Genomic DNA, 23,699 nt, shown 5'->3' with positions numbered 1-23,699 from the left:
AAAATTAATTACCAAATCTCAAAAGGACCATAAATAAAACCAGATTTATCTTCAATCAATCATCCACACACAATGAAGAGAGCTAAAACAATGTGCCCATATATAATCTTTATTCTTCAGGCATGTACGTACCTAAGAAATAGTATCCAAATTCTCCTCATGGTAGATTGCCGGTGCATGCATATGCCAAGCTTTGAAAGAAAAAGAAAAAAAAATTAGCTCAAAATATTCATTCAGGTAAAATGTTGACCCATCAAGTATTCAATGTATAAGGGCAGTGGGAGTGCAGTAATGAAACAAATTGTAAGTTAAAAGGACAAGATATGTATAAGGGTTTAGGAGTTGCTACTTGAGGGTATTCTAGGTACGACAATTGGGTAATGCGCATGAGTGCCTTAGAGATAAAGATGGGTGCACGAGTGCAAACTAAAAGGATTAGATTCATAAATGGAGGACAAACATGGAAGGAAAAACTCTATTGGCAAGATTGTAATATGGTATAAAAGAGACGCATAATTATGGAAGGAGATATTTCCGTACATGAAAAATCAAATAAATTGAATCTGAAGGATGTAACGGGCAGCCAAATCATGAATATAGGGATATAGAAGGGGGAATAAAGCATAGGACCACTCAGCTGTATTAGAAGTATATTCCGAACCCAGAGGCATATAGAAGGCAATACCAGCGAAACAGAGTCTTGTTTATATGAAACCAGCCTGACAATAGGAATAAAAATAGGTACCTCAGTAGTGGGTCAAGATCTAAAGGAGAAGATAAAATGACAATAGATAAGGGCTTGCTGGTTACAAATTACTGTGAAACAAAGTAGCCACAGACAGTAGAATAGCAAAAAAAATCGTTCCACGAGCACTCATCCAAACTTGGTTTAAGTGACACTTGCAAAGGTAGATCAAAGCTTTCATGCAGCAGTTTCTTTAAGTGGTAGCAACCAGCAACAAGATAAAATAATTCTAAAGGAAGAGCATAATATTAGAAAAAGAATCCCATTGCAAGTCAATAGCATATTCATCTTCGGCTTTAGAAGCAAATTGATAGCAATAGCAGCAGCGAGATGAATCAATATCAGTTGCAATTCATCATGCAAATTCATCAATCTTCATCAAAACACTAGCTCTTCTTCTTAGATGAACTAGAGTTTCACCACAAACAAGAAAACCTTCAAATGACTCTCAAACCGGCAAAGTTAATATTTTCAGAATAGGATCTATAGTCACTACTCTGGTACCATGTTAGAATTTCAACACCTGCAATTAGCTTAGGGACTGAAAGAAAATTTAGAATGAAGAAGAAAAATTTAAGAAGACTGAAAAAGAAAAGAAAAGAAGAGAAGAAAAAAGGGAGAGAGCTTGCATGTATATGTTGGGTTTCCCCTAGTACTTTATTTATAATGTTAAATCAAATCTTAATTTAGGAAAACTTCCTAAATTGAGTTACAGAAAAAAAGAAAGTTACATATTGCATAGAATCTCCCTAATCTACTAAAAAGAAACTATCATAGGAAGATTATTTGTCAACCAAGGAGTAAGAAAAATAGAAAGTAACCAAAATAGAAAACAACTAAAGTAGAAAGTAACTAAAATGGAAACAAAAGGAAAATAGAAAATATCCAAAAAGAAAACTCCAGGCTGCAGCTCCAAACTTGTGCGCCAAGACAACAACTCCAAGACTTGTGCACCAAGGCAGCATCTCCATAACTTGTGCAAATCTCAACAAGTCTCAACTCAGGAGTAAGACCAGGTAATAGGCACAAAACCATCCATTTTGGTTATATATTTGTTCGAATAAAATGCTTATTTTATTCTATACATCTAACCAAAAAATCCATTCTTCTTCCAAATTTTCCATCTTCCCGTTCATTACTTGTGGGACTTTTTCAACTAATCCTTTCCATTCTACCAATGAAAAATCTATAGTAATTCCCAAATTCAGATTGGCTGATTGTTCTCTGATAGCACCCACTAACGTAGAGGTTTCTCAATTTCGAAATTTATCAAGTCCTTATAGTATTAAAAAAAGAAAGAAGAAGAAGAGCGAGACAGCTGCATTTTCAGGATTGGACTCATGTCCAAATGACCTCGTAATCATTAGAAAGTAGGGTTTTTAGCTATGGGCTTGGCAAAAGAAAATTTTGGATAGGCTCCTATAGGATCTCCCCCCCCCCTCCTCTTCAAAATCTAACATGAGGGTTTCTCTCATTCGGATCAAGTAGTTATACCCATGGTAGAAGAGCGAGATCTCACTACCATGAAAAACCGAGATCTCGGTCGAGATATGCCATTTTTTGGGCGTCAACTCAGTAGCCCATCTTGGTGGGTTTTAGGGTCCCAGTTGGGCTAAAATTTGGTATTTAGCCTATTTAAGGACTTTTTAACACACTAGTAGCCTTGGATTTGTGAGAAAACAGCCCTAAGTATGATTTCTAAGTCTACCCATAGTGTGAAACCGAAATGCTGTAGGATTAGAGAATGTAAGGTTATATAACATGTAATATAAAACCATTAAGGCATATAAATGAAAATCAAGTGTATCAAATACATTAAATAACTTAAATGTCATCAAGATTCCATCCATATGAGTATTACAACCTTGACTTTTGAGAATAGAATGATAAAAGTATACAATGCATAAGTTCATAAGACAAGTAGAGGATGATTGAGCTTCCTTTAATGTTGTAGATGTGCCAAGAGTAGTTGCAAGTGAAACTTTCGCTAAAATCCGCAAAAAATGAGGCAAAAACTGAGAGTTCAACGAGATATCCCATTTCGCAGATCTTGACCTTGATCTCGTCTCGGTTTATGAAAAAACCGAGATATCTCGCGAGATCTCAAAGAGATTTGACAAGATCTCAAAGAGATCTCACGAGATCTCCCACCATATGGTTATACCAAAGAAAGATAAAGATAAAGATAAATAAGGGGTTCTCGGTTTCAAAGTTTGTTCTAGAAACCCCCAAAAGAGCTACTCCTTACTCAACTTCTCAATGAAGATCAACCAAGATTTCATTTCACTGATTCATTATATTCTTCCTTTTTTGGATAGATTTTTCAATTACTACATAAATGAATTGTGAAATCATTGTGCATCTCCTTCTACCTATAGGTTTTGATTAGTCCACCTTCAGTTTTTTTTTTCTTTTTTCCTAGTGTTTCTAGCACATCCTTATCCACCTTAGTTCTTTGCATTACAATAGTAGTATAAAAGATGGTCAAATATTTACCCAAGTGGTGCAAAATTGCTGCATGCTTAGTGCAAACTTTCTTTGGATCCTTAACTACAGTTTTCCAACCTTAAATTCTGATCAGAAGTTTTTCCTCCTTGGCCAATCTGAGAAAACTGATACTTCACCTTTTTATCCTCTGGTGTCTGATGCTTCAATTTTTTAACCTGCGAGTTCAGGATTCAGATTTGGTTAACTCATTAGCCTCTCAATTTCCACCAAGACACTCCCCTCTTCAATTTTCTTGATGAAATTCTTTTTCTTTTCAACAATGATTCTTTTCTCCACCTCTGATATCTTTGATTCTTTTCTCCCTCATGAACTTACACACTTCTCTTTTCTCAATTTGATGTCAGAGTGAATATTCTCTTCTTTGTTATTTATATTTCTAATTTTCACAAAAAAAAAAAAAAGAAAAAAAAAAGGCTATTTGCAGCAGCCATGCCATTGAGATTTGTGGCTTCGCCTCTTGTTTCAGGTATGTTTGACTACACATGGATCATGCATCTTGCACCATCCTAACTGATGTAGTCCTAATTTATAAGAGATCAACTAGGATCCAATTATCCAGGATCTACTATGAACCATCGAAGTTCAAGTAGGTCAACACAGGGGTGGGTCCACTTGAGGACTAGCGTTAGTTTAGTCAAGTAGACGATAGGGGACACTATTAGTGAAGGTTTTAAGTTTCATGGAAGTGTTTTGAATGCTTATTTCGAAGAAAATAGAAAATTCGGGTTTGATTTGCAGATATCTGAATTTATAATCTAAGGTTACTTTGGATGCCTAGAAAACAAAAGATAAAGAGGAAAACCGTATTGAGACAAAAATTGTAATGATGCAATGATTGTTTACTGTGTCTGTCTTTCTCCTCAAATTACAAGTTTTTTTTTGGGAAGTTTCCTTTTCTTTTATTGGCATCCAAACATAACCTAAGGGGAATTTAGGGTTTCTAATGGTCCGAACTCATCCAATTTTGAATGGTTTTGTTTGGAGGCTATGGTGGGTAACTAGTCAGATTTGCAGAGGATTTGGATATTGCTTTGCACTGTGGAAATTTTAGGGTTTCCAGGGAAGAAGTAGAGAATTTATAGGGTATCTGTGGATGGATTGGGGGTTGTTGCTTATGGTTTGGGTAATGATGTGGTCAAATTTCAGAAGGATTTTGATGACCAGATTTTATTTTGGATATTATTGAATAAGGAGGTTTTAGATGGAATAGGAAGTTAGGGTATTTGCTAGATAGAATTTAATTAACTTTTCATCAAAGGTGAAGAATTGGAAGTGCTCAGAACCTTATTTGAGGCTGTTTTGATGGTTATTTGGTTTGTAAATGAGTGATGGTATGGGAAAATAAAAATCATAAACGGAAAATTTTGGAGAAGAGGGAAAACAGAATGGTGAGAGGGAGAACATGAAAATCAGAGAAAAGGCTAAAAGGCCTTACTCATGGCGTAAGCCTCCTATAGCCAGTACCTTTATTTATAGGAAAGTCCAACAAGTACGTCTAGCATAGGAAGTCAAACAAAGAAGGAAATAACAAAAAAGGAAGCTTGGGTCCTCGAATTAGAGTAGTACCAGCTCGAAATCCTCCTGCCCTATTCTTCCAATAATACCCCTAGAACACTCCCCCTCAAGCTGGAGCATAGACATTAAACATGTCTAGCTTGTTACAAATATAGTCAACCCTGGCAGCACCTAAGGACTTTGTGAGCAACCCACCAACTGTTCTCCTGTATGAACATGTTTTGGAGAAATCAATCCTTGCTACAACTTTTCACAAACAAAGTAATAGTCGACTTCAATATGTTTTGTACGTTCATGAAACACCGGATTAGTGGCAATGTGAATGGCAACCTAATTATCACACTATAATATCATACATGAATCGTCACCAAAGCCAAGCTTTTTCAGCATGTGTTTGGTCTGTATCAGCTCACAAGTAAGTTGTGCCATAGCTCTATACTCAAACTCTACGCTTGACTTAGCCACAATAGCTTTTTCTTACTCTTCCAATATATAAGATTACCATCAATCAGAGTGCAGTGGCCTGTGGCTGACCTCCTATCAACTCAGTAGAACTCCTGGGATAGCTTGTATATATGGGAAAGGTTATTCTAACCAAGGTATAAAATGTTCAGATATTCCCAAGAGTTCCTTGGCAGTATCAATATGGAAAACAAGGTCCACAACATGTTTTTCCATAGAATTCAACATTTGTCCTAAAATACCCAATTAGGGTCTGTAGTGTTAGGTTTTCTTGTCAAGTGGTCCTAGTGTCCTCTTCCAAGAATCACTACTCTAACAATTTTCCTCCACTAATGGAAAATACTAACTCCTTCAAGTTATGTTCAATAAGACGATGGGAGGAAGAGGATAACACCTTGATGAGGACATCAGTGAGCAGTTCCGAGTTTACCGGCGACGCCGACGTAGAGATCATCCCACGACAGCATCTATGTGGATGGATGATGAGTTTAGAGGTTATCGGATTGCTAGGATCCTATGGTTCAATGAGAAACACTGCCCATAGGCAGTTTGTCATGTTATTTTCCTTAGTCTTAGTGGGTTGGGTAGTAGTTTACTATTGAAATATTTTAATTTCATGTTTGAGTCTTTATGGGCTGGGCCTAAAGTCTATTTGGGCCCAATTTTAAATTATTTTGAGTTTGGGTTATATTTACAACTTAAGTTGGGGTTATTTTGGAAATTAAACATGTAGGGTTGTGAGGGATCAATTTTTTTATTTAAACCTTGTATCAAATTCGTTTTTGGGCAATGAATGAATGAAAGAATTTGAAGAAAAAAAAGAGCTCATGTTGCTTTTTTTCTCTCTCTCCTGGCGGAACCAGTACTACCCCTCTCTCCAGGTAATCTCTCTCCTCCTTTCACCCTTGTTTCCCACTAGAAAAATTCCCCTTGCTCTCCTCTACAAAGATCTACTCTCTTTTTTCTCAAAAAAGACCTAGAGTCTTTCCTGGAAATCTTCTTCTTCTTCCCCAACCCCACGATTCTGTTTTTTCTTGCAGGAAAAAAAAATCTTTTTTTTCTTCCCTCTTTCCCTTATACAGCAGTGTAGTTGTCTTTTGTTAGTCTCCCTTCCCTTCTCTTTGTTTCTTTTCTTTCTCTCCCTCTCTCTTATCACCTACTCTCTTTCCTAGGATACGCCATTACTTGAAAATATTATTTTCTCCCTTATACGGCAGTCTAGTTGTCTTTTGTTAGTCTCCCCACTCTTATTTCTGTTCCTAGATGCTTTCTAACCCCTGTTTTGCAGCCAAGATCAGCAGGTAACATTTTTTGTCCCAAAATATTTCTCATTTATTCTTAGGCAGTAGTTTTGTTTAAAACAAAAACTTCCCCAGACTCCCTTTACATTGTTAGTTGTTGAATTCCTTGTTAGAAATCTGATATTGACTAGGACAACTCTATTTTTCTTTAAGTTTCTTAATACCATTGCATTCAATTTAGTGTTATAGTGCCAAGATCCCCATCCCCTTGTTTCCCTATTGATTCTTGTTTAGTTGTGCTTACCAGTAAGACTTATTGTGTTTATTTCTCTACTTTAGCTGTCTTACATGCGTGATTAATCAGATTTCAAGTGCTGCAAATTCCTTTCTTTACTATCTGTCAAGAATAGGTGTTTAATTCTAAGAGTCTAGTAGCCCTCTTTGTGGGTCCCCTAGTTTCTAGGGTTTCTCCTACATCACACCTTGGTCATGGTATTTTTATTTTCAGTCTTAGCTCCAGCCATCACAGAATTTTCAACTCAGAAATAGGTTAAAACCAACTTCAAACTAACTGAACTGAACAAAAAATGTGAACCAAATAAGATCAAACCAAAGAAATAGGGCAGCAAAACATAAGTTGATTCTCACAAATAGGTTACATAGAATAGTAGGGAGATTCAAATTCAACCTTCGATCGTGCACAACTTCCAGGTCAAGGGTTTTAGCAGATTAATCACACTACTCAGGGCATTCAATCGACACTCCAACAAACATCAATGGGTCAGTCGATGCTTCCAACAACAGTCATTCAAATCCTCCAAGAGGGCTTTCATAACCAGCAGAAATAGAGTGCTTACCTCTCAAGAGCAAGACCTGATGCTGTGCTTCCACCCTCCATCAACAAATGAAGCTTTGGGTGCTTTTTACTACATCGATTCTTGAAAGAGAAGAAAGTTGTAGTTTCAGGTGCTGCTGCCCCTGTAAACATGACCTAGAAGTCCCTCAACCTGCAGCTATAAGTCTCCAAGGGTTGTGGGTATGTTTGTGAACTTTAATGGCTTCAAAATGAAAGTAATCTAGAGCACCTGCGGGCTCGATACCATGTAGATGAGAGAAAAATAAGAGGGAAAACAAAATGGTGAGAGGGAAAAGATAAAAACCAGAGAAAAGGCTAGGAGACCATACTCGTTTCTAAGCCTTCTATAGCCAATACTGTTGGAAGTATGATTGAGGTTTCCTAATTGAAGTAGACTCCTCTTTTAGTTATATCTTTTGTTTTCTTATATTCTTTATATTGGTTTCATATTTTGTGTTAGACAAGGTTTCCTAATATCTAAGATTGGTTTTTCTATTCTATTTGCTTTGTATTTCCTTATCCTACTCAAAGTAGGATTTACTTTGATTGTAACTATAAGTACCCCATTAGGGTCTATGAATGAATATAACCTTCTAAGCAATAATATCTTCAAATTCCAACATGGTATCAGAGCCTAATTTCGATTAGCAAAGAGAGAGAGAAAACTAGAGGAATCAAGTCCCTCTCTTTTCCCTCATCGCTGCCACTGCTACTACGCCTTCCATCGCTGCAACTTGAGTCATCGCACCAACCAAACCACATTGCTGCCGCTGCTACTACCCCTTCCACCACTGCAACCGGAGCCAGCACCACCAAAAACCACATCGCTGCAACCTAAATAATTATTGCAGTAGCCATCGCACCACCAGAACGATCGCCTTCTACTTTTTTTCTCCATTAACTGCAACCTGAAACTCATCGCCTCTTCTTCTTCATCGTCTTGCAACCTAGAACCAACCTAAAACACACCATTTCCACTACCACCGAACCCAGGGAAAAAAAGAGAAAAAGAAAAACAGAAAAGGAAGAATTGATCTCTCTCTCGATTCTGAAACACCTCTTGCTGCTGCTGCAACCTGCAACCCTCTATCGATGTTCTTGGCTTTTAGTCGTTCTTCTTCACCTCTGATTTTTTTTATTTTCTGATTTCTCTTGTGATTTTAGAAGATCTGGTTTCGTTTACAATTTGGTTTGCAGCTTTGTGTTCTTGGCTCAGTGTAGTTTGTGGTTTTTGGAATTGGCTCACTGTGGTTTTTCAGATCTGATTTGAGACTACATCTTGTCTGCTTTGCGATCTGTTTTGTGATCAGTTCTTGATCTACGATCGCTTTGTCTAACTCTGAAATTTCATTTCTCAAATTTTCAACTCTATTTTGTTTGTTCTGTTTTTTTTTAATTTTTTATTTTATTTTATTGAATTTCTTGGATACTTGATGGCCTTCGCCTCCACCTTTCCGCCATCGACAATCCATCTTTCAACCATCATACCTGCAGAATAGGAATAGCCATTGTCCCTGCTAAACAGAAGAAATGAAAAAGGAAAAAAATTCCAGTAAGTTCTATACAGCCCCTGTAAGTTTCACCATCACTGTTGGTATCACTTCCCCATCACTTCTTCTTCTTCGTCAATCCGAAACCAGACATGAAATTTTTTTTTCCTATCGTCAATATCTTCTATCAAATTTTAAAAGACCATCGTTATGATTCTCTTCCTTCTGCCATTGTGAGATTTTTTTCTTTCCTTCCGCCATTGAGGGTCTCTGTTGAACTGTTCCTCCCTTCTTAAAACCAGCAACAATAGTATTTATTTTTTCTGAATCAGCGATAATACCGAGAAAAGGACAAAAAAACTGATGTTCCAGGGGTCTCTTTTGTGAATTCAAATTTTTAGGGGGCTGGTTTGTGAATTCGCATATTTCCAAGGGTTCATTGTGAATTCCTATACATTCAGGGGTCTATTTGTGATTTCACATATTTTAAGGGGCTAATTGTAAATTCCCATATATCCATGGGTCTATTTATAAATTCCTATATTTCTAGGGGTCTAATTGTGAATTTCCATATATTTAGGGGTCTGTCTATGTTTCTCATATATTCAGGGGGTCTCTTTCGTAAATTAAAAAATATTCGTAAGGAGAAAAAAAAGTGTTAGCTGGACCTTTCAAATTTTGTCATTTTCTCTAGATTTGTTTTCATGCTACTTTCATCTTACCATTACAATTTCTTCCTTTCCAAGTTTACCCATTGGCTTGAATTTTGTCTTCTAAGAATTCTCCTAATTACATTCGGGTCATTATCTTACCTTGATTTCCTTTATCATTGTTTTACCTGCATGTAAAGCTACACATGAGGGGGAGATTGAAGATGTATACAATTCAATATTTACTTCAAGAGTTTGTCTACATTTTTCAAGTCATTGTTCGAATGCCTTTTGTTGAAGTATACGTAAATTTGGAGTTTACTGTTCACGTTACTGTTCACATGAACAGTATTTTGATGTTGTTTTGATTATATTTTCTATTTCTAATGTGGGAATCTTGCTACATAAGTTTTGGGAGTTTTTTAGAAAGCATAGTTTCTATTTGGGTGGTAGTTTCTATTTTCAGAACTTTCTATTTTAGGAGTTAGGAAGTTACTAAAGCTGTAATATTTTGTTTCCTTCTTCTAGAGGACAATTACTTGTCTCTCAAGTTGTATTAGATTCATTAGAAGCTATAAATAAAAGTGCTCTGTGATTCTAGACTCTTTAGCTAAGAATCACAGGTCTTTTCTACTAGTTCTTCATCTCTCTTCTCTTCTTCTTCTTCTCTCTTTTCTTTGTTCAAGTTCAACTACTATTTTGATTGTTTAAAGCTTGTTTTCTAACACCTTTCTTTCAAACTTCCTTGTGTATAAATTGATCTCTGTCACTTTCAAACTTCTTTGTGCAGAATTTGATCTCTGTTACCTTCAAAAAGTTGTCCCTTGCCTTCCACTTTGGAGATCTAACATTGCTATGGATCTGACTTGTTTTACCTGTGCAGAACCTGATCTCTGTTACCCTTGGAGATTTGCCCCTTACCTTGACATCTTCCACTTTGGAGACTAACCTTGTTGTAGATTTGGTGTTTGCCTTTGCAGAACTTGATCTCTAGTACCTTTGGAGATTGTCACTTATCTTGACAAATTTTCCCTTACCTTTGGAGATTGTCCCTTTAGTTGGCAAATTTTTCCTTTAGAGATCTTACATTGCTACAAATCTAAAGTTTCACTTTTCTTGTTGTACCCTAGCAGTTGTTACCCCAAAAATATATTTTCCCTCAAATTTGCGTAGAAATTTGGTCTTCTCAACATTTAAAGGTTCTACCTTATTCTTGGGTTCTTCCTTGGAGACCTAAAGTTGCGGTAGAGATGAGGACAAAGCAAGTGGAAGTCTATAAGGAAGACGTAATCTATAAGCTATTAATGAAGTTTGAAGATCAAGTTGTAGATGTTTACCTAGACAGATGTTTTATACTATTTTAGCCAAGTTGGGCATGTGTGATATCCATGCCTCAACTTGAGGGGAGTGTTGGAAGTATGATTGAGGTTTCCTAATTGGAGTAGACTCCTCTTTTAGTTATATCTTTTGTTTTCTTACATTCTTTATATTGGTTTCATATTTCGTGATAGACTAGGTTTCCTAATATCTAAGATTGGTTTTCTATTCTATTTACTTTGTATTTCCTTATCCTACTCAGATTAGCATTTACTCAGATTGTAACTATAAATACCCCATTGGGGCCTATAAATGAATATAACCTTCTGAGCAATAATTTGAGCCAGGAGACCTTACTTGTTTGTCAGCCTTTTATAGCCAATAACTTTATTTATAGGAAAGTCCAATGATTACATCTAGCATAGGAAATTAAACAAAAGAGGAAACTTTGATCCTCAAATCAAAGTAGTACCAACTCAAGATCCTCCTTGCCCTATTCTTCCAATAATACCGTAGAACTAGTGTGGGGATTGATGAAAGGAAACTTTTTTTTTTTTTGGATGAAGAAATAATTCAATTAAATGAAACACTGAACTACAAGAAGGATCCAATAGGGGAAGGATCGGAGAGAGGGATGGAATTGGGAGTTGAGCCCCCAGGAGACAACAATGAGCTTGTTCCTTAGGGAATCAACAACCGGGGGATGGAAAATATAGATGATCCTAGCAGAAACATCAAAGTGGATAGCATTCCAAATCAAGTCAATAGAGCAAGATTTGGATGACCAACGCCTGAGATTATGCTCCCACCATAGATGGTGGACCATGGCACAGAAAACAAGTCTACTAATCCGGACACAAATAGAGGTACTTGAAAAGTTACTCAAAACCCAATGAGAGCGGGGCCAAATGGAAGCAAGGGCTTTTCTCCAAAGAGAACTAGAAAAAGGGCAAGAGAAGAACAGATGCACTTGTTTTCAATGTGTGAAGCAACATCAAGAATGCACTTCTTCCTTGCTTACCTTGGGGGTTTAACGTGCACTACATTAAAGAATACCAACATGTCATTGCCAAGGTGACCCTAAAAGAATGTAGCAATGCGCCAACGAGGTGACTAGGCAAGACTGCATTGTAGAGGTCCAAACTGTAGTTGTAATAGAAGTATAGAACTACCAAATTAGCCTCTTCTTGGGCTGCAGATCTAGAACCTCACTCATGAATTGTCTTGAATGACAGCTTTTGCGGAATTTTATGACCTCAGACAATATCAGTTAGCATCTACTGTAGTTAAGTAGAACAGTGGGAGAGGGACTCTGTCACTTGTTGGATTTGTTGAACTTCCTTTCTTTGGAAAATCTCTCACATAAGGAACACGAATGCTTTGATTTCCAACCCAATCCTGTCTTTCCAGTGGTGGTCCAATTCTAGAAACTTTATACAATGGGGGTACCTTGCAAAGAGATGGTATCTTATGAGGGGAAGATTATGTGACTTAGATCCCCTTGACATGCTCAAATCTTCTTTTTTGGATTAGGATTTGGCACACAAATACCTTATTTCAAGTTTGGTTCTTTTATTCTGTTCTACTGATTCTCTAAATGAGGTTTTAGTAATTTTTCTGCCTCTATCTGTTTGATCTAATTGTCAGAGCTTCCATTTTTTTTTTTTTCCTGGTTTAACATATTTTGGTTACTATCTACTTCCTAGTGTAGAACATCATCCCGTGTATATGCCATTGACATAGCTTAATAGGTTATTCACATAACTAAATAGATGCTTGTGAAAGTTGCCTCAAAGCAACCTGAAGTATTTAACTCCCCTATGCAGGAATGTGGTGCTGCTTTTGTTTTTTTAAGGACTCGCTATGCTGCTGTTGTTGCTTCTCTTGTTCGTCAATCTTCAAATCCCATGTCATGGATCACTGACTTGGCTCCAGAACCACAAGATGTTTTTTGGTCAAATCTTTGTATCCCCTATAAGCAGATTTGGATTCGTAAGAGATTAACGCTTCTCGCCTCAATTGTTTTCACCATTTTGTTTCTGCTTCCTGTCGCATTGGTGCAAAGCCTGACTCAACTAGAAAAGCTACAGCATCAGTTCCCATTTCTGCAAGGTATTCTGAAAAAGTAAGTATTTTATTTTTTGGCAAGGGTTAACGTCTTTCTGTTTATCAATATTTTGTGTTCTCGAGTCCTTGCATTCGATGTACGTTGGACTCACATATTGACCTCATAATAGAAATTAAGTTGTTAATTTCAACAAACTGGCCACAACTAATCTGTTTCTCCAATTTTTGTACAGCATGTTTCATATAAAATGATAAGCGTAATCTCTAAAGACATGTCAACAGAAAAGTGCTTCCTGGAAAGTCAGTTTTAATTCACTCTTTGTGGATTTTGTTTTAAATCAGTTTGTAATAATAATTTTATTCCCTCCTATGTCTTTTGTGGTCTGGAGAGATTGCAATTTTTTTTAAACATCATACCATATTGTCGATTTTATGTAATATATTGTTGGGAGTCCAAGTTTGCTTCTAGAAATACATCTACTTACTTTTGTTTATTCCATATTGGGGAAAAGTTACTGATTTCCTTAAGAGAGGCATATATGTATGAACAGATTACCATTTTCTTCCATGCAGGGCATATATTAGTCGGCTGGTTACAGGATATCTACCAAGTGTGATATTGCTGTTGTTCCTGTACACAGTCCCTCCAGTAATGATGTTTTTTTCGGCAGTGGAAGGATCAATATCACGTAGTGGCAGGAAAAAGAGTGCATGCTGCAAAGTCCTGTACTTCACAATTTGGAATGTTTTCTTTGGTAATGTGCTCTCTGGAACTGTCATAGACCAGCTGCAAAAATTCATCTCTAAGCCAGGTTCCATACCTGCTGATCTTGCTACAGCTGTACCACGGCAGGTGACTATTGCTTCTAATCTGTAAGAGACTATCTGATCATCTGCCTTTGTTGCATGGATCTGGGTGCAGCCATGCAAGTTTCAAAATCCAATACTTACGTGAAACTTAGTGAACGTCAAAAACCTAAACTCAGTGACATGGGAAAGTGGTGATGTAGAGCTCATTTTTTTCTCCTTTTTTTTTTTAACATTAACCATTCAAAAATAATTTAAATCTTACTATATAAGTAACTGCACTAGTGGTCACATGTCTTTACATGCGTCTATGTGTCCTACAAATTCATTTATCTTGTCTTCAAATATTATCATTGTTGGGTAGAAGTTCCTTATATTTGTGAGTAATTGAGGCTTGCATCTTATTCTGCACATCTATTAAATTCCTTAAATAGTTTACTCTCCCTGTTTCTGTTTTTTTTTTTACCCTCTCTTGCTTGCCCCTGTGCCTTTAGTGTCCTATTTCATGGATCTACACTGAGACATCCCAAGTTGGGGAAGTGTCCATTGGTGTCCACACAGGTGACATGTGGGTAAAAACTATCTGCATTGTCTCTATATCCTTCTTCCTTATGAAAATTTTTAGTTCAAATATAATCCTTGTTTTAATATATTTCTCTTTCTTTTACCATGGCCACCATCATCCATGAATTCCTAGTTCAATGACCATTACCAACGAAACCATGTAGTTCATTTTTTTAATTAGCAAAATATGATACTTTGGCTGTTAGCTGGTAAATTTTTTTATTTTTTATTTTTTTAAATCATTTTACCCTTTGGGTGAATAACATTGATTAATCTACCCATTTTTTTTCTTTTTTTGCAGGCTACTTTCTTCACCACATATATTTTAACCTCAGGTTGGGCAGGGTTGGCATGTGAAGTTGTGCAAATCTTCAATCTGTTATCCAGCCTTGTTTACAGATTCATACTTAAAAGCAATGATGTTTCGTTCTTCAGTGCCCTAAATTTTCCATACCACACAGAAGTTCCAAGAGTTCTTCTGTTCGTACTTCTTGGGTTCACTTGTTCAGTCCTGGCTCCTCTAATGTTGCCTTTCTTGCTGGCCTATTTCTGTCTCGGATATATTGTGTACCGTAACCAGGTGAGATTTCTCCAAATAGAATTTTCTTATTTCTTGACTTAATTTTTCCAAATTTAAAGAGGATTAGCATCACTAAAACTGTGACTGTATCATATGGTGAAGTATATGCACTTTGGGCTATTTTACTGTTCTCAGTACTGTTCATGTGAACAGTAAAATCTTTTTTTTACTGTTCATGGTACTGTTCACTTGAACAGTACAATCTATTTGTACTATTCACGTTACTGTTCACGTGAACAGTATAATGCTAGTAATGCTACTCTACTTTCTATTTCTAATGTAGGACTCTTGCTACATAAGTTTTGGGAGTTCTAAAAAACATAGTTTCTATTTTAGTGGTAGTTTCTATTTTCAGAACTTTCTATTTTAGGAGCTAGAAAGTTGCTAAAGCTGTAATTTTTTGTTTCTTTTTTCTAGAGGACAATAACTTGTCTCTTAAGTTGTATTAGATTCATTAGAAGCTATAAATAAAAGGGCTTTGTGATTCTAGACTCTTAAGCTAGAATCACAGGCCTCTTCTGTTGGTTCTTCATCTCTCTTCTCTGCTTCTTCTTCTCTCTTTTTTTTGTTCAAGTTCAGTTGCTGTTTTGATTATTTAAAGCTTGTTTTCTAATATGGCATCAGAGCTTTTTTAATCAAAACAGTGTTGTTCTCAAGTATTCTCTTCTGAAGTTCTCTTTCAGTGTTCCTCTCTTTGGTGCACAGCCACCTACTGCTGTACTTATTTTATAGTTAGATCAGATGAATATATAAATTGATCTATTCTATTGCTTACCTCTTACTTATCCCATAACTTGATTGATTACTTTGATCTATTTTCTGCAGTTTTACATCCTTCTGCAGATCTGTTTTTCTCTGCAAACACCTATTTGATTCTGTGTTGCAGAATTTTTCTGCTATTCTTCTTCAAGTTTTGGTGCGCAACCACCTACTGCTGCAGATAATGTGCTACTTAGATAAGTTTTTTGTTTTACCCTATTCTATTATGCACTCTGCAGAATTCATTTTATGATTCTTCTTCAAGTTCTGGGCTGCTGGTTCATGAGTTTATACTACAGATCGTGGAAGTTCAGCAGCTAGTATAGACCCCATAGGAGCCTATACCCTAGACCTTGACCATCCTTCTTGTAGAATTCAGACCTAAATTTAGTTCCCTGCAATTCCAGCAACCCTAAAAATTCCTACCTTCTACCTTATACTCTAGCCCCCTCCCATACTTAAACCCTAAAAATTCTGGAAATTACATCTTCTTTAGAAACCCCAACCCTCCAATTTTCAATTTCTTAGATCTCTTCAACCTTCACCTAAACCATAAACCCTTTTAGGATTAGACTCATTGAACCCTAAGAGACACTCAACCCTAACCTTAGCTTGATCCAAACCCTAGAAACCCTATATTTTGGAAAACCCCAATTTCCCAAATCCTAGAACTGAAATTGAATTCTGAAAATTAAATTACAACAAGGTGTAAGCTTGAACTCAAGAACCCTATACCTACAAGCCTGGCCAAAACCCATTATAACCCCACCCTGCCCTAGCTCCTATCTATTGTTGCAAAACCCTATACCAAAGGCAACTACAGCCCTAAAAGATTATTGATTCTCTGGGAAGAGGATCTTGGAGTGAGCTTGGTTCTAAGGCATCATTCAAATAATTAAACCCTAGAATCTTGTTCACAATGATGAGTGACATGGTAGGACTCATATTTCAAGTTTCTACTGAGATGGGGCATAAAATTCTATTTAATTCATAATCCGAGAAGAAATAGTGGATTAGTTTTAAAAGTCCCTTGTTTCGATAATATTTCTGAAATTTTAGTATTTTTAACCATTTTTTGAAAACTTCGGTAGTTTCAATTAAAAAAATGCCCAGTTATGACCCATTTTAACTACAACTCAGCAGTTTGGGCAAGTTTCAACGAGTTTTAGTAGTTTTGACTGATAGTTTCAACCACTTTTGAGCAGCCAACCACATGTCGAGTTTTACCCGGAATGTCCCTGGTTTTACATGGTTTGTACCGATCTTGGCCATATCTGAGTTTCTCGTGGTCAAAACCTGCCTGAAATCCGAGATCTTGATCCTTGGTAGGACCATAGTTAATGACACTTGGTTCATTATATTATTGATGAGTATGACCTGAGAGGTAGGGCTTGTTGCTTAAACCTTTAGCAATACTTTAGTCACAGTTGTTGGGAACTAGGTGGTTTATTGGATCTCCAGAATTTGTCTCTTCTATTTCTGTGGGAAGTTGGGATGGCTTAATGTTTAGTGACAAATGCTTTGTGTAGGCAGGTCATCATTCTGTTTGATTGCCATTGTACATTTGGTTTATCTCCTCGTTTTCAAACAAAATTTTAGAACACATTAAAGGGGATAGAAGCTGAAATCAGAACCACCAGAATTGTATATATGCTGTACCTTATTGCATGTTTCCTCTCGTTTTTCTCCTGAACTGTCTCATTCTGCTTCAAAATAAGGGTGAGATTTTCATTTTACTCCCAAAATATTGCATAACTAGAGTTATAATACTATGTTAATAGACATGAAATCTTTATGGATTCACTTTGTAAATACTCTCATCTTTTCGGTCTTCGTTGAAATCCGAAATCCTTGGATCCCTATGTATGAACTACAAGACGTGTGATTCACCAAGTTCTGTGAGAGAAGGAATCCCTTTTTGACATCCAATGTATTTTTGCCCTCGTTTTCTAGGATTTAGGGGTGGTCATCATTGCTAGCCATTAGATAACAGACAACCAAAAACAAATTTTGATTAAGAACCTCCTGACTGTCAAATTTTAACATAATTGGTGACTGTATGGCGAGTCTGGGGAAGTCTTATTATAAGACTTGCTCATGTTGTACATATGCCCATGCTTACAGTGATAAAAGAAGCAAATATAATATGCCAATGCTTGTTAGAATTCATAAATGGATTAGTGTTTCTTAAGATATAAGAAATGATTGTGGTTTCCATTCAGAGTGTGATGGTTGAAAGTCTTTGACATTTGCTGTACAATTATGTCCTTTCTTATACTCTCCTTTTAATATACATTTCAGATTCTTAATGTGTATATGTCGAGGTATGACACTGGTGGGCAGTATTGGCCCATTGTGCACAATGCAACAATCTTCTCATTGGTGTTGATGCAAATAATAGCCATTGGGGTTTTTGGATTAAAAGAAAAATCAGTTGCGGCGGGATTCACTATTCCACTGGTGATGTTCACATTACTTTTCAATGAGTATTGCAGGCACCGGTTCTATCCTATTTTCAAGAGTTCTTCTGCAGAGGTAATCCATTCTCTCCAACTCCCCCCCCCCCCCCAACCCCCTCCAAACACTGCATATTTCAAGTCTTTAGTGGTATGATTAGCCATAGATATAGACATGGACATGCTCATTGCAAACAGAGTTATGATTGGATATAGGGTCTAATTGAGATGGATCAGCAAGATGAGCAGGATGGGAGGATGGCATTGATTCATCAAAATCTGCAATCAGCTTATTGTCAGTTGACACTGAGCTCACAACGTTCCATTTGTATGAAATCTTCTATGGAGGTCTCTCTCTCTCTCTCTCTCTCTCTCTCTCTCTCTCTCTCTCTCTCTCTCTCTCTCTCTCTCTCTCTCTCTCTCTTTGCAGTCTTACTGATATGGTTTGGCATAGGTTCTTCTTGAAATGGATCAAGAAGCAGAGCAGAGTGGGCAGATTTCGGAGATTCAACTGCAGCCAGTTTGTTCTCAGTTGACCCTGAATTTACATACGCATGGTCTATGTACAGCTGAGGACTCAAATCATTCTATAGATGCAGACAGCATCCAGGATCCAGGGTTCATGGAGCCAGGTTTGGTTGAACTCTTTAGTATTCACTACCCCTCCCCTTCCCACCCAAATAAAAAGAAAAAACTCTGGAATATGAGTACTGAGTTGCTGTTTATGTGCCTCACTGCTCAGGAAATGGAGCCAACCAATTTAGCAGAGCATGGGCCATCCTGAAAAGCTCAGATGCAATGAACAGTAGAATGAGCTGAATCTTGTGTTTATAGTTTCTCTTCAACATTCTTTTTATACCTCCATCATTCTATGGTGCCTTGACAAAGTAATTAGATGGAACGGTGATGCTTGCTGGAAGCTGTTTCTTCACATTATACAAATGATATCTCTCAAGCCTGATCTGTAGAATGTCTGCTCATGTCATCAAGTGATCCAACTTTGGTCCTTCATCTCTCAGGCATGGAATATCGTCTCTTCAACATCTAAGAGCAATGTTAGTTGTGACATCATACTGTTCAAATTAGATAATTTGTTTGCCACATACGGTATGTCTACCAAAGGATCATTGTCATCAAACATGGACTACTATCGGGTGGTTACTCGGGTAACTCCATTGAAGAAAAGATAGATTTATTTGCAATTTGACTTATGTACAATGTGATAGATGATCTTAACCCCATATCGTGGGTTGAACTTGAACATTTAGGCTCTATTTAATATCAATTATCATTCTTAATTAGGAGATTTATTTTATTATTTTAAATTGTTTGGTATTTATTATCAGTTTTATTTTTATTTAAAATATTAGAAAAGCCTCCAACATTCATAATAGACTTTTTGTCAATTATGGATTATGGGGTGCTCTGACAGACGTATGTGGGCAGCATGACGTCATAGATGAGAGCCATTTCTGTGGTAATTTCACTTTCTCCCAAGGTTTAAAGTATCCCACGATACCATGCGATACTAGCCGATACGTATCCATATTTGACCTAACCGATACGATACATCTCGATACGTCTCTCCATTGAATTACACTAAAATACATTAGCTAGAGCGATACAATACTCGATACAAGACGATACGTCTCTTAAAATCACATGACCGATACGATACTCGATACCGATACTTTAAACCTTGCTTTCTCCTCTCATTTGTAACTACGTAAAATTGCAAAATCCATTGTGCAGCTCAGGAGACAAGTACTTATCAGAGAGACCCTGTATCAGCCTGTATCAAGACGAATTTGCTCGTGCTGGCACAAGGACTAATGAGAGGTACCCAAAAGAACCAGATGGAGTAAGAACAACAATGTGTCAGTTGAACCATGCTACAACTACATATTCTTTTTTTCTTAATTTTGGTGACCTGGTTCTAAAGCCATTCTCATGTCTATGCACAGACTGAGCCACTAGTTTAGGGGAATGCTAGCGCCTTCAACAGAATCCCAAGTAGCAACGACAACTTTTTCCTCCAAAATAAATTGAAATGAATGACTTATTGCTTTATTTCCCAGTGACACCCAGTGACAATCGGTTAATCACATTGAATGCAACAAGAGGAAGAACAACCCAAAAATTCTATGATTTGCTCATGCTAAGGAAATGAATGATTTAGTGCTCCATTTAGCAGGGACAACTAGTTAATCACAACGAATGCAACAAGAGGAAGGACAACTTTAATATCCTATGATTTACTGGAACTTTCCATGTCTTTTACATGCCTTTCCGTAAACCAATCAAGCCAGAGATGATTCAAGCTCCTAATAGAGTTATGGTTGCTCCTCTAAGGTAGCTTCCACCAGTATAAAGTGTCAGCCGCAAAAGCTCGATGATCTTTGATGCCCCTCATCCTAAATGTATATCAGCTTGATCAAGACAGCATTGCATCTACCACACTTACGGCATTCACTCCAAACATAAGTCTGCGCTTCGTCTACTATTGTCAGACATCAGACTCGGGATTAGAGGCCATCTTCTAATGAAATTATGGCACAGCTACCACAAGTAGTACAAATTCAAATGAAGCATAGTTTCAGCATGGCCAAAATCCATCTGGAAGGAGAACAGATGTGCCTTTCAACCTTCAACAGTGTTGGGTTTAGAAACATTTTGGTGTAAGAGATCCACATTAACAGAGTCATGTTCCACCAGTAATTTTCTCCATAACCACAGAACCTGCATCAACCCGCCATTCCCAACATGGGAAAGAAATACTTGCCCTTGTATTGTGAAATATACTGAGACAAATTTAACAAATAGAAAGAAAGAACCAATGCCCAGAAGGTGCCATCTCAAACCCTTTTCCTGAACAGCCAGAAAAACACACCCAAGAAAGCATCAATAAAAGGCATAAAGAGACTGCTAAATGAAAGCAAACAAGAAAGTAGCAAACCTTGCTCCCTTGAAACAATTCCTGAGAAGTCTCCTTCAAGAAGTCAGCCACCGTGCAGCCAATGAAAAGACCAAGAGGAATCATCAATTCTCTGTTTCTCATGACAGCAAATATTACATCTGATAAGAACCTATAAATGAACACTGTTATCAAAGACCATTTCAATGCTTTCTCTCCAAGTATCAACAAGTGCTGCAGCACCTGATCCTCTGCTTTCCTCCAAGGAAACTCTTTCACTGGCTCAGGAAGAGAAGTCGAGATCTTCTCTGTGAAATTCTTCACATGTGCCATTTTTTTATTTGGTTCACTGAAATGGGCAATGGCCGCTCTTCTCATTGAACATGTTTGAAATGATTGGAAATTCTGAGTGCATGAAAACTGTGGGAGCTTATGGGCTAGATAACTGTGGTCTTCAATAAACTTTGTCTGCACAAATATAAAAGATATCAAATGCAAAATATTCATACATGTAAATAAAAGTCTTTCCAACAATATAACCCTATCCAATATATAGCTGACTGAAACAAAATATTCATGTAGAGGTCCAAACACTAACACCAACTATATTCATACATGTAACTAGAAGTCTTTCCAACAATATAACCCTATCCAATATATAGCTGACTGAAACAAAATATTCATGTAGAGGTCCAAACACTAACACCAACTCTTGTGTTGTCCATGCTCTCCCTTTCTTACAAATTTCACATCAAAAGATGCCAGATGCACATGTAACACAAAACCTTTAGTTGCATATGCCACTTCATATAGGACTGCTCCACCAGTAGCACCAATTGCTGGTGCTGTCAGTGTTCACCGTCCAGAACATTCACCTACTTCTACGAAACCCTCCCCCAACCTCAGCACCCTCCCAAGATAAAATATAAAAGATAAAAACCCACAAAGAATACAAGATCATTTTCCATAGAATGCACTTTGAGAATTTTACAAAATAGTAGGGATAAAGTGAACAGCATCCACACATTGCTAAGATGATCAAGGATGACTAACAAACTGCTCACAGCAATCTTACTTAACAGTATATGGAAATCAGCTCTTCTTTCTCACATAAATAACATTTACTTTTATGATTGAGGGGGCACTTCCTTTTCAATGGCCCAACTACGAATTTCCACAGAGTAATACTAGTTTTTCATATGCCATAACCCTGGGAGTAGCTTCTAGTGTCCAACCCTAGCAATGTCCTAGTACATGTCCAAGCAGATAAAATAAAGACTTCCAGTACCATCAGAAAAATCCAAATGATAAAGCCTTAAAAAGGGATATTGAGGGGATTGGTTTCTTATAATATTACCAATATTGATGATCTAAAAGTTTGCAATTGAGGCTAATTATGCTAGCAAAAGAATGGCTGAATGAAAGTTATAGGAAAATGGGTTCGAATCAGGTTTTTCTTCGGTTTCTTAACAAAATGATCAAGGAAAAAATATAAATTATTATCAAGGATTAAATTTGAAGGAATTTAAAGATGGTTGAATAAGGATCCTTGAGGTTAAATGATAGAGTAATAGAGTGACTAAGTGAAGCACTAGAAATCGAAATCAAGGTTATAAGATTCATGGAATAAGTGAGATCAATCAAAAGAAACAAGTAAAAGGCATAAACATTATAGAAATTAGGGGGAAAAAATCTATGGTCAGAGCAAAACATAAAGATGGTGCACGCTTGAAAGTTCCCTCTCAACAGACTAAGATAAATGATCAATAATCAAGAAAGAATTCTAAGGAAGTACTATACCTACAAAACTAAAAAGGTTTAGTAAGTACATTCAGAATCAAAACAATCACCAAGTTTAGGGAAAGAAGATAGAGGACTGCTCGGGGTGTATATCTCAATGCTTGACGAATACCAATCTTGAAAAAACTTTGATGCAACAATATTCATAGTTGGCAATGTCGGTAGTTTAAACCTGGGATTCGACAGATTCATAGAGCTTAAACAAGATTAAAAATGATTTAAACGCCCATGTAAATTGATAAAGGTAGTTGTACGTATTACGGAATGAACAAAAGAAAACCCATCGTCCCTATTCTACTCCGCTATCTTCTCCCCAGACAAAGAGAAAACGTATATTCATTAACAAGACGATAAAACTAGCTTAACCCATCACTGGCTTACTGCAAAATTCTACAAGCAAACCATTCAATACTAAAAACCAAAAGCTTCCTCGAACCTAAGGGGTTCCTTTTACGGGTCTAAGTCTCGAGTTGAGAACAAGAAAACCCATACAGGAAGAAAAAAAAAAAGACTCTAATTTCCATTGCTGTTAAAATCAGAAGTCTTTTACAAGCTAGATCTTTCTGGTTGAGACAAATAGAAGCAGTGAACAAGTAAAAGTAATAAATTATATGCAAGTCTAGCTACCTGAAATCTAGATGTTGCAGAAGCGCTCAGCGCCATGTTTCTCTTTACTATCTTCTACTGTTTAAGCTTTAGGTTCAACGCTACTCTTCTCCCTTCGCAAGCCTCTGCTCCGAGCTTCCCACACGGAGGCCTCGCCCTGCGAAACCCAAAAAATGACATGGCTATATCTACAAAGGCTAGGTTAAGATAAAAAGCGTCCGTCAGATTGGAATCTCTTTCATATGGACCGATTGGCACAAACTCATTTTTATGGGGAAAAAAGATTCCAATCCAATCGTTTTTTCTTAATTTAGACTTTTTTTTTTTTTTTGGTAGATCTTAATTTAGCCTTTCAGTGCGCC

General features: G+C 36.9%; 2 protein-coding genes across 3 annotated transcripts in view; one reads left to right on the top strand and one right to left on the bottom strand.

Annotated features, from left to right (window-relative positions):
- LOC149017681 (hyperosmolality-gated Ca2+ permeable channel 2.1-like) overlaps positions 1-19,314 on the top strand; it is a 39,963-nt gene extending 20,649 nt beyond the window's left edge. For both annotated transcript variants that reach the window (XM_089152007.1, XM_089152006.1), the window contains 7 exons: positions 12,611-12,909; positions 13,425-13,704; positions 14,524-14,802; positions 17,863-18,096; positions 18,234-18,365; positions 18,472-18,649; positions 18,760-19,314. In XM_089152007.1, the coding sequence (XP_089008133.1) occupies positions 12,611-12,909; positions 13,425-13,704; positions 14,524-14,802; positions 17,863-18,096; positions 18,234-18,365; positions 18,472-18,649; positions 18,760-18,836 (1,479 nt within the window). In that variant the 3' untranslated portion in view covers positions 18,837-19,314. The remainder of the gene's footprint in view (positions 1-12,610; positions 12,910-13,424; positions 13,705-14,523; positions 14,803-17,862; positions 18,097-18,233; positions 18,366-18,471; positions 18,650-18,759) is intronic.
- Positions 19,315-19,788: 474 nt separating this feature from the next.
- Positions 19,789-23,493, bottom strand: LOC149017680 (uncharacterized). The gene is made up of 3 exons (XM_089152005.1): positions 23,359-23,493; positions 20,974-21,399; positions 19,789-20,885 (listed from the first exon to the last, which is right to left on the bottom strand). Exons 1-3 carry the CDS (start codon positions 23,392-23,394, stop codon positions 20,658-20,660), a joined length of 690 nt encoding a protein of 229 aa, XP_089008131.1. The 5' UTR covers positions 23,395-23,493; the 3' UTR covers positions 19,789-20,657.
- Positions 23,494-23,699: the final 206 nt, after the last annotated feature.

Source organism: Hakea prostrata, chromosome 4, assembly GCF_041222555.1.
Source record: "Hakea prostrata isolate BN-2017 chromosome 4, UWA_Hpros_2, whole genome shotgun sequence".
Taxonomy (NCBI): domain Eukaryota; kingdom Viridiplantae; phylum Streptophyta; class Magnoliopsida; order Proteales; family Proteaceae; genus Hakea; species Hakea prostrata.
Note: the sequence above shows the minus strand (reverse complement) of the source record. Positions and strands in the feature narration are given on the sequence as shown.

What these genes read in the sequence shown, in the direction of transcription:
- LOC149017680 (XM_089152005.1), bottom strand. Translation starts at nt 23,394, where the DNA reads ATGGCGCTGAGCGCTTCTGCAACATCTAGATTTCAG. An exon ending in CTGCAACATCTAGATTTCAG is followed by an intron (nt 21,400 to 23,358) that starts GTAGCTAGACTT and finishes ATATTTGTGCAG; the next exon opens with ACAAAGTTTATTGAAGACCA. An exon ending in AATTGTTTCAAGGGAGCAAG is followed by an intron (nt 20,886 to 20,973) that starts GTTTGCTACTTT and finishes CTGGCTGTTCAG; the next exon opens with GAAAAGGGTTTGAGATGGCA.